General features: G+C 37.9%; 2 protein-coding genes across 2 annotated transcripts; both read left to right on the top strand.

The window, feature by feature from the left end:
• The first annotated feature begins 5,223 nt into the window (after positions 1-5,223).
• Positions 5,224-6,951, top strand: LOC121793542. Its single transcript, XM_042191566.1, has 3 exons — positions 5,224-5,904; positions 6,367-6,607; positions 6,669-6,951. The coding sequence occupies exons 1-3, from the start codon at positions 5,363-5,365 to the stop codon at positions 6,876-6,878; spliced, it is 993 nt and encodes a 330-aa protein (XP_042047500.1). The 5' UTR covers positions 5,224-5,362; the 3' UTR covers positions 6,879-6,951.
• Positions 6,952-10,277: 3,326 nt separating this feature from the next.
• Positions 10,278-11,432, top strand: LOC121796473 (golgin subfamily A member 6-like protein 1). Its single transcript, XM_042195316.1, has one exon. The coding sequence runs from the start codon at positions 10,278-10,280 to the stop codon at positions 11,430-11,432; it is 1,155 nt and encodes a 384-aa protein (XP_042051250.1).
• Positions 11,433-11,581: the final 149 nt, after the last annotated feature.

The following is an 11,581-nucleotide window of genomic DNA, read 5'->3' as shown; positions in this document are numbered from 1 at the left end:
TGTACAAAATTTGCCACTCCGTATCTGCTTTTCTTCCCAATCTTCTCAGAGGAATATCTCTTTTGGGGGAATTCCTCTCGTGCTAAGCGGAGGAAGAACATATCTCCCAGTGTCACTGTCAACTGTGTTGTCTTCTTCCAATATTTCTGCATTTATTGGGTCAGTATCAACCGTATGGACATTCAGTGCAGTAATTACCTCGGATTCGGCGGAGAAGGAGCTTGGAATCGCGGTTGAGAAGACTCGCTTGGTGAGACATGCTCGGCGGCAAATCCAAGTCATCCTACTGCAATCATCAACAAATATAATGAAGTATCGAAAACCATTCCCCCAGTAAAAGGTGCAGGACCCCACACATCGGAATGTACCAAAGAAAAAATAGATTGCACACGAGGGTTTGAGAGTTTAAACGACTGTCAGTGGAAATCAGTTTAAAGTAACTAGGGGAAGGATGTCTTAGTCTTCGGTGCCACAGCCAAATTTCTTGTTTCGTGGACCCGTGAGCCATCAACGCACTACCAGTTTGAGCTATCTCGTCCACGCAGTAGAGTCCACAATTCTCAGTGCCACGCCCAAGTATCCTCTTCGTCTGAATATCCTGTAAAATGTAGAAATTTGGGTGCATCAAAAGAGTACATGTACAATTCAATTCTCTCGTTACATGACTGATAGACAACAATCGCTAAGATAAGGTCGGAACATATAAACAGTTCTCGAGACGCAAAGTAGGAGATATTTCAACAGTGCCAGATCCTTCAACAGTGATCAATTCCCCACTAGCTGTTTTAATATAAGTCTTGATAATCTTACTCATATTAATAAAGTCATTCATGTCTGGGGTCATAGTATCTGTTGCCCCACAATAAAAAATTCAACCCTTCATCATATTTGCCAGTTTATTTACATGAAATGCTGCGGAAATTTTTTCTAGAGGAGCAAAAGGATTTTCCGACTCAAAAACACGTATATGGTGGCTAATATTAGAATTTTTATCACAATGGGGTCAACATGCAATTTCGAATATTCTCAGGGACCTTTTTGCAAAACAGGGGATTGAAATTTTAATTTTGAACACTTAAGTGAGGAGTGGCGTGATTTAAACAAAGGGCTAGTGTTTGGTTTTGAACCAAACCCGTTACCTCTACACGTCGGCACCGCTCCTTCCCTCCCGGTGAAATTGCCCGCTCCCTTGAAGTTGCCACCGTCGGTTGGGCCCTCCGAGTTCTCAGCTGGTCCGCAACTGGTCATCCCCCCACGGTTTCCAATTTGATTTCGTGGTTGACCCTCCTCGGTGACTCCGACGGCCATTTTTGCTTGCGGCTGCGCCGCCCTCGTCCTTTGTCTCTTCCCCCACCACTTCGGGTACCTGAGTCGTTTGAAGCACGTCTCGTATGTGTGCTTGAGTTTTTGGCAGTGGGTACACCACGGACCAGATTTGTCCGGTCGTCCTCCCGACCGGTTGGTAGCGACGGTGGAGCGAGGTGGTCCTCCGTTCCGGTATGGTGGGCGCTGATTCTGGGCAACGAATCCACTTCCGATGCCGTCCCCAGATGATGTATTGTCGGCATCTCCGCCGATGGCTTCGCGGGTGGGGGATGACTATGCCGGTGGCATGATTTGACGTCGAGCCGCCTTCGTCTTCACTAGGGGTGTGCATTCGGGTTTCGGTTCGGTTTTTTGTCAAAACCGAACCAAAACCGAAAAACCGAATTTAGTTCAAAATCCAAACCGAACCGAACTCGAAAAACCGAAAAACCGAAACCGAAAAACTGAAAACCAAACTTAAAAAACCGAAAAACCCGAACAAAACCGAAAAACCCGAAAAAATAAATATAATATTAATATATATATGTGTGTTTAATTTATTTTATTTTATATATACTAATAGAATATTTATATATAATATAAAATTAATAATACATATAATATATATAATATAGTAGAATTTATTAAAAGAATATACTATATATTATATATAATATAATATATTAAATTAATAGAATATATATATATAATTCGGTTATTCGGTTTTTTGATTTTTTTCTTCGCCCGAACCGAACCGAACCGAAAAACCGAAATTTTTGTATTTTCAAAACCGAACCGAACCGAAAAACCGAAATAACCGAACCGAATTTCAAAATTTCGGTTTGGTTCGGTTCGGATATTCGGTTTCCGGTTTTTTTGCTCACCCCTAGTCTTCACCCACCCGTAGGCTGATTCGACTGATGGGTAGGGTTCCTCCTTGAGGATGTCCCGTTTGATTGAATCATATTCAGGATTCAATCCGGCCAAGAATTTGAATAGCCGCTTCTCGTTTGAATGGGTTCGGTATTGATTGACTACCTTGTCGCAGCACGTGATTGGCTGCTTCTGACATCGGTCGACATTGATCCACATCCCGTGGATCCTCCGGTAATATGTTTCCAAGTCCATACTCTCCTGTTTGATCGTGATTATTTTCTCCTCCAGGTCGTAGATGAGATACTTGTTCACCTTGTTCTCGAATGTCTCAGCGAGACTATCCCATAGTGCTTTTGATGTTTGGTGATGGGCGAAATCAGTGATGATTTCGTTCTCAATGTTGTCGACGATCCATGAGAACACCACCAAGTCGTCCTCTTCTCAATCGATATATCCTCGGCTTCCGGGTCCTGGGGGCTCTTCCCGGATGTGCGAGTAGGCGCCCTTGCCTCCAATCTTGACTTCCATAAGTCGAGACCACAACGGGTAGTTTTTCCCGTTGAGCTTAAATGCCACTGTGACATTTTTGCTATTTTTCAGTTTTGATTGCTGTCCTGGATCGGTTTTGTTATCCTCCGTATCTGACATTTTGATGTAGGGTTGGTTATTCTGGTTCTTGACTAAGGAAAGGTCGGGATTGGTATTCTCCGGCTATGATGATGATTTTCTGAGCCGAAAGGCAGCCTGCTCTGATGCCATGTTAAAAGGGATCGGTAAAGTAGAAGAAATCGGTAAAAGTGAATTCTCTTTATTCATTCATATGTGTATTTTACATTAGGCACTAATATATAGGATTATGGTAGACTATACAAGGAAGAAGACAATTAATTACATTGATTTGGTATCTTCTATATTTGGTAGAATATAATTCTCTCACATCTTCGGTAATTTGAAGAATATCATTTTAGTTTTCTAGTATTATTCTCGATGCTCTCGTTTAAATATATCGACAACTCAAGTCTATAATTAATACAATTATACACCTTTCGTTCCCTATGTTAATTAGCCAAAATGAATTATGGACATTTATTAACAAGAGATATTAGCCTTAAAAAATAAAAAAAAATATATTGGACGAATTCTTGTAGTAGTATTTTTTATCAGCTTTAAAAGTGATCTTAATAGTATAAATTTGAAGATTGAGCCAATTTCTAAATACAGGCCATTTTTAAACAAAGTCCCCAACATGGTATGATAGGTGGATTATTTAAATATTTTCATTACTTTAAATTTAAATTCAAAATAAAAATTAGTATTTTATAAGAGCATTTCCAAGGGGAAAAGGTAAATTGAGAATGTATATTTTTCATTTACCTTCTCAAAAAAATAATTATATCCTCTCAAAAAGTAATGGACTTCAATGGAAGAAGGTAAATGAAAAAATCAAATAAAAATAACTAACTTTTTATCCTTTGTTCCAAGAAGAGGTAAAGATACCTTCTCAAAATAAAAGAATGTAAAATACCTTCTCGGATACCATTTCCCTTGGAGAATGAAATTTTATATAAAAGAGGTAAATATGCTAGTTATTTCTCTTTACCTCTCCATATACCTCTTCCATTGGAGATGCTCTAAATAACTTATTTTTCCCCCAATTTTCAGCCTCTTCCAATTTCAACATTATGCAAAATTAGATTTTGTCAACAAATTTCTTGACAATAAGTTACTGCCAAAGAAATTCTCATTCTGCAAGTTCCAATCTGCTATGCCAAAAATATAACTATATAAGCATATCCGTCGCAATCTCATCGCAACATTTACAACCAAATAAATTGGAGTTTCCCAAGTAAAGACAACAGATTGAACAATTACATCAGCTATGAAGACGATGAGCAATTGGTGCCTCTTTGAGAATTGAGAGACATATTTATAGTGAATAAGTTGAGATAGAATAGGTTGAATGTAACTAATTTTAATTGATGAAACTAGACTACAAAATTGTACTCCACTTAAGGTTAATTTCTCCCTCGGGTTATGGATTATGGAAAATGCACTAACCGCTAAGAGCATCCACAATAGCTAACGCTCCGGCGGACGTCCGACTGGCGAACGGCTCGTCCGTCGGGGGCATCCACTATTGGATTGGGGTGGACGAGCGGCTGACGGACATCCAGAACGGACGAGAGGTTGTCCGTGGTCATGCGCGGACGTCCGTCCTCGCGTTCGCTATTGTGGTCATGTGACGGACGTCCCGGCGGATGAGAGCATTTTTTTATTTTTTTAATTTTTTTTCAAAACTCCATATATACGGGTCGTTGCACTTTATTTCATTTGCACCACGGAGAAGCGACCAGCTAACGCATGTATTATCATTTGCACCACGGACGAGCGACCGGCTAACACATGTATTATCATGCACAACATAATCATCGAAAATGATGGCCTAAAACAAAAAAAATATCACAGCGAGACCTCGTTCGACTAGCGGCAAACTATACAGATTCAAGGCATACTAACATGTACTTTGTTTGAATCGTTTTTTTAAATTGTACTATGTTAAAAAAGATTTATTTAATGAAACTATTATTGCACTTTCTCCGTTCGTATTCATGTCGAAATTTTAATTCCGTAACTGCGTATTTGTGAATTTGTTTTATTGTTTATTATTGTGCTACACTATTAGGATTTCCTAGTGCTAGTGGCATGACAGAAGGTGTTTTTGGTATGTCCTAGTGATGTGGCAGTACAGTGGAATATCCTAGTGACGTGACAGAAGGTGTTTTTGGTATGTCCTAGTGCCATACTAGGGGATGTCCACGTGATTGTGGAAGCTTTACTATTTCAAAACTATTTTTTAATTTCATTTAAATTTATTGAACATATAAAAGAACCCAAAATCGCGGAAGTTTTTGGGTTCCCGCCGCGAGACGAGACCAACTAGTCAACTACTACCTCGAAAACCGTTACAATATCTGGCCAATGATATTAAGAAATGTGTCGAAATATAGCTGTCTGGTCTGTAGCCCGCACAGGTAAATAGCCACTGCGATTTTCACACGTGTACCAAAGAATCTATACCCTAGTATCCCTCTCCTCCTCTCCCCTTCTTTCTCCCCAACGTCTCTTCTCCAACACAAAAAATAAAAAAAATAAAAAAAAATCAGAGAAAAAGGAGATAACAATGGGGAAGCTAATCTGTGACTCGACGGCGTCGTCCCCGGTCATCCCGTGGCGCGATCCGACGACCACCCCGTCCTCCGATCAGGCGTCGGTTCCGCCACCGCAGCCGGAGATCGCATGGGAGAGCGTGCCGGGTCTGGAGGACCAGCAGAAGAGGCATCTCACGCGCCTCTACAACAAGGGGGTCCTCTGGAAGCACCCAGAGGATAAGAACCTCAACATTGTGTTCAGGCTCGCCCACGGCGGAGAGGTCGAGGCGGACGGTAACTGCCTTTTCACGGCGGCGCGTAAGTCCATGGGCGTCGAGGCGGCGGCGCGTGATCTCCGCCTGAAGACGGTGAAACGCTTCGTCGAGGATCTCGGATCGGTGGACGAGGAGACGAGGAGGTTCATCGAATCAGCGATTAGGCACATGTACACGCCAGATCTGAAGTCAGGTTGGGGGATCCATGTGGTCCAGGAGGTTAAGCTGTTGGCCAAAAAGGAAGATCGGGTGGGTTTGGATTCCGCCATTGATGAGCTTGTGCAGCTCGGTATGCAGAGGTATGTCCACCAATTTTTTCCGATCTGTTCATTTTTTTGTTTTTTAATTTTAGATCTCGTTTTGTTTGAAGACGGAATATTCCTTTCCTTCATTTTTCTGATATGCGATTAAAATTGATTCGGCTTTTATTTATTTGTCAATACCTCTGCTAGTTGTTGGGAAAAATAGATAGAAAGAAATCTACACTTAAAAATTACTAAATTTTTTGAATTATGAACTTTATTCTGAAAAAAAGATGCAGAAGTTGCCACCCATTTCAGAAATAAGTTGTTATATTTTGAGAATATTCTTGTAAATCTCGACTATGCCTGCAATATTGTGTCTTTTTGTTGAATCAGCATTTGTATAATTGTATATGAAATGTTGCCATCTCTTGAGATCTTTCAGCAACTATAGCAGAAATATGCTTCTCATAAATCTTCTAATGGTAATATATTTTGGTGATATGAAATTTAATGTAGAGAAATGGCTGCTGAGTCTATTTTCAAAGAAAGATGTGTAGCTGTGGATGATGGACTGAGTTGGTCCAAGTACATGTCCATATCAGGCTCCGGGGATGACAAATACGATATCATCAATCTGCAATACTCTGAGGAGGGTTTATTGATAGTGGATGAAAACAGAGACGGCCATGCGGCTGCCTTTGGAGATGACATAGCAATAGAATGTCTTGCCACCGAGTTCAAAAGAGAAATCTTTGTGGTGAGAATACATTTCTTTTATTGTCCATTGAGATTGTTGAGTAATGGTGTGCTATCTACAGCTGCAAGCGCACGGATCGGATGCGATGGTTGATGAGGACAACTGTGTATTCTTCTTGCCTCATCGGCCAAGGAGTGAGATATGCAAGCCACCGTTCTTTTTGTTCATGAAAGGAACGGGATGGTGCGGGGCTGGAGCAGATCATTATGAGCCTTTGGTGGCTCACCGCTCAGTGCTTAGCTCCCCAGAGAAAGTAGCTTTGGTGCTTTAGAATGTTTGTGAATTCATTTTTGTAGGCTGTTGGGGAGATTGTGATATATCTCTATTCTTTTCTAGTTATTCAATTTTTGGTTGACAAGATTTATGATTTTTTGTAGTTTTTTAAATTAGGGCGGCTTTTTTTTATGTAGCTTATTGTGAGGGTAGTTTTTTTTTTTTTTTTTTTATAAAATTTATTGTTGTTGTTGTTGTTGTTTATATTTGTATGGTGTTGGGTTCAGAATCGGAACGCCATCGTGTGTTGTACGTACGTGTTCCAATTGCTTGGGATGGAAATGACATCTCTAGAGTTCTATCTATTCACCATTTTCACCCTTTTACTACTATCTCTTATTTATGATATATCGTCAAATTAGATTCTTGTTTTATTTTATGGAATGGGAAGGTCTGAGAGGGAACATTTAAGATCTTCCATTGGCCTACAAGGAAGTACTTATCTCAATGTAAATCTGTCTTAGCGCTATAATTAAAGGTAAGTGTAAAATTTCTAATTAAAATCGCTGCATTTCACAATAGATTATATTTTTTTTCTCTGGACTGTAAACTTTGTTCATTCTTCCAAGAGACCTAAAATTTGTATAAAAAGATTGAGAAAAGATAAATGTACATAAAAATTGTACATGTACGTAATATCCTTAAATTTAGTTGAATTTAATTAAATTTTGGTGTTCACAGATTTGGTGCTCCAAGGATTGGATGATAAGTGTGTTTTATGCAAAGAAGAGTCAGAGACCCACCCTGGATGGGGGGGGGGGGGGGGGGTTTGGAATTAGAGTCTCATGTAGACTTCATCTTAGATCATGCATCCAAGATTCACCATTCCAACAGAGTCCTTCACCAACATTGAAGTTGGACCAGAGGGTAAGATACTACATGTTTTGCTTGGATTTGTTTACTATTTTTCCAAGTGATGCTCTGCTTCTTGTCCCTTTGTTTTGTGACTTCTTTCTCTAATTAATTTAAGTTTATGAGTTAGAGGCTAGCTATTATTTTTATTTAATTTTACTCTATTTTGGTTTTTATCATGGGACGCTTGTCTTGTGGATTTTCACTCATCCCTATGATTTGATACTACTTTTTTATTATTTTAAAACGTTGTAAATTAGCTTCAAAGATTGTTTATCTATTCATTTAGTATGTATTTTATCATTTAATATGTACTCTTATTTTATTCGCCTACATGTCAATCCGTGCTAGAACAAATAGATATAATATGCCAAATTAACGATGTATGTACTAACTAATTTTCAATATGAAAGTATGCCAAATTGGCAACGACAAAATCGACAACAAAAGATTGTACACAAATTTGGGTGTCACCTAGAGATGTAATCTTGATTGCAACTTCGAAATCACATTTCATTGAGTACGTAATGTAAATTTTAAGCTTTACATATACATACGTGTAAATGTTTCTTAAATAGCAATTAATTTGAAACAATCAATTTTGCAGAGTGTAACAAGCTAGGCTTCAACATTGGGTAGCAGACTTGGTTTAAATCGACAAAATTCATTTCTAAAATTTACTTATTTCAAAAGTTAAAATAAAAATACTTATGTAAAGTGTTAATTGCGACTATATTTGCATAATGGTACCCTAAACCCTAAACGTCATATAATACGCCTCTTCTTATCTGGAAAATCCATTATTACTAAAAAAGTAAACCTAAACCTTGTACTTCTCCTCTCCCTCACTTCTTATAAAGTTTCAAACATTTAATAGCATCAAGAAATCAAATAAAGTACATGCCGAAAATATAAAGTTGTGACCTAAGAATAAAGTACTATACATGCCTATACTATATCTCCTCCTTCCTCGAAACTTCATTGATCAAAGATAATTGAATTTCCATTGTAGTTAATTCATTTTACTAACTTGTAATGTTCTACTTTCTCTTTACCACCAAATTCAAAGCTCTTTAACTCTATGGGCATAGTTAATGGTTTCTCTACTCGTCCCCGGTTCCACCATCTAAAGCCTTCGACTTTCTACTTTTCAATACCCCCACAATGGAATCTAGCTAGCTACGACTACAGTTTTACTTAATTTATCTATTTTTAGTTTTTATTTATGTGCATTATTAATTACAATAAAAATCATATATCACAATATCTATAATATCAAAATCATAGTTGAAACTTATCAATATTTTGTTAGGAAACTAGTATTACAGGGTGAATAAATATGAATTTGCTCTAGTTAATCTATTATAGTGTTATCTTTGACAGTTTCTGGGTTACATATTCAGGGAGACTTATTTAATTAAATTTTCAATTCATTAACGGTTTATTAATCAATGCAAACGACATTTTGAATTATTGATTTATAATTAAATTAAATTAAATTTAGCCATTGAAAAGATTAAATTAGCAGTGCGTGAGTACTATTAAAAGTGACGCACGCAAGTCTAAACGATACTATAATTTATACTAACACTCAAATCATACCGATTTTTAAAACACTTGTCTTCTTCTTTTCTTTGGTCACGTCTACCAACCCAAACTATACAGCATTTACTATATGTAATGTAACTACTGTAATAAGTAGTTGTTGGAGACAATTCTAGCTTGTTACGAGAAGAACAACTCTGAGGGACATACCCATGAAGATGCATGATTTCATTTATACATAAGATTTTATGCGATCCATCTATTTATTTGGCGATCTAAGCTGTTATATATAAATTCCATTTCATTTATTAACTTGTAATCAACTAATCATATCGGACAATCGCCCCAAAAGTGGCCTGATAGTTTTTGGTATTTTATGGTTAATTAATTGAAAAACTAACTCATATTTTAACTTAAAACAGCTTTTATAAATAATTTTAATAATGATGCTTTTTTTTATTCGTAGCAAAATAGAAGGCCCTAAAATTATCTTTAACCTGAAAATGAACTCCGCCATTGCTTTTCCCACATTGATCATAGTCATTTTCCTAAAAAAAACTAATCAAGGTATCTTGGAAAAATTAACGTACGTACCATGAAATCACTAATATTCGAATAGCATGTATGATGATTTCGAAACACGTACAAAATAAAATTAATGTGACATACAAAAGATAGGTAATAAGAAAAGTAATTGCAAAACCACACGCGGCAAAGACATTGGGCAGGCACCTAAATTCATCATTATGCACTGTACAATCCCACAATTGATGTTATAAACTGCTTTTTAATAAAGCAGTCTTTTTAGGCACCAACTTTTCTTAAAATAATTCATGCAAAAAAAGCATGTGTCTATCATTTGAATATCACACTTCACACATAGAATTCCTATATAAATACCCCTCTCCTCTCTTTCCATTTTTCAAACATGTGGGAATAAGCTACAAATTAATCTTCCACACCAAAAATCCACTCTCTCCTTCTCATGCTGAATTCATCAATGGAGCCTTGTTCAATCAAGAACCAAAAAATCCAAGCCATGAAAAGCTACAAGAGGGCCAAGATTGTTTACAATCTAGTTCTCTACACACTCACATCTATCATCACTTGCTTCTTCTTTTCCTCTCCCTTTTGGTTCCCTTCCATCTCCACACAACTCATATTCTCCTCAATTCTAGACAAAGTTATGCTTTGCTTCAATGCTAAATGCTTCTTCATCGTAGGAAATCTCATCGTCTTCATCCTCATTGTCGAGTCCAAACTAAAGCAACCTTCTTCATCGAAAGATATCTACGAGGAGTACGTTGCAAGGAGTCGAAGCAGCTCCCACCATAAGACGGTAAATGGATCTGAGAAAACCCTAGTTGTTGGAGAGAAGATCCATCTTCGTCACGAGGAAAAGAAGAATGGGGTGGTCGTGATGAGGAGCTGCAAAAGCCAAGTTTGGGGTGAAACTGAAAAACCTAGGATTAAGAAAGAGGAGCAGCTTCACGATGGGGAGAAGATCAAAGTGGGATTGAGGAGTAGCAAAAGCGTGGTTTGGGGTGAAAACGGGATGGTGAAGAGTGAAAAAATTATCAAGGGTAAAAAAAAGGGCGGGAAAGTGGGAACGATGAGGAGTAGCAAAAGCGCGGTTTGGGGTGAAGGTGGGATGGTGAAAATGGAGAAAGCAAAGGGTAAAAAAGAGGAGGCGTTGAAAACAGAAATGAGGAGTAGCAAGAGTGCAGTTTGGGGAGAAAGTGAGGCGGTGAAAATGGAGAAAGCGAAGGGTAAAAAAGAGGAGAAAATTGTGAAGGAGGAAATAGTTTTGGTTGAAAGTGAGATTGTTGATAGGGAAACAAATAATGGTGAAAAAGAGGAAGAGTTTAGCCAGCCAAGTGTGAAGGATGAAGAGAAGAAAATGGGGATGAGGAGTTGCAGAAGTGCAGTTTGGTGCAAGGCTAAAAAAGTGGAGGAAATTAAGAATGATGATGGTGAAGAGAAGAAGAAGGGGATGGGGATGAGGAGTTGCAGAAGTGAAATATGGAGTGAAGGTGAGATTGTGAGATTGGGGAAAATAGCGGCCAAAGAAGAAGAGGAGCAACAGATTAATATGTTGAACAAAAGGGTTGAAGATTTCATCGCAAGAGTTAACAAGCAAAGATTAATTGTTTGAACCTAATTCAGCTTTAGTTTCTCTTCTTTTTTGTAATTTAGAGTTATAGTAGTATTTATATTTGTACAACCTTAAGTTCTTCCCCAAATGTTATAGTCCTAATAAAAAGAAAAAACGAGTTCCAACGTATATATGAATAAATATGCATG

This window comes from Salvia splendens, chromosome 3 (genome assembly GCF_004379255.2).
Source record: "Salvia splendens isolate huo1 chromosome 3, SspV2, whole genome shotgun sequence".
NCBI classification, from domain to species: domain Eukaryota; kingdom Viridiplantae; phylum Streptophyta; class Magnoliopsida; order Lamiales; family Lamiaceae; genus Salvia; species Salvia splendens.
The sequence above is the reverse complement of the archived record's forward strand: the minus strand, read 5'-3'. Positions and strand labels throughout refer to the sequence as shown.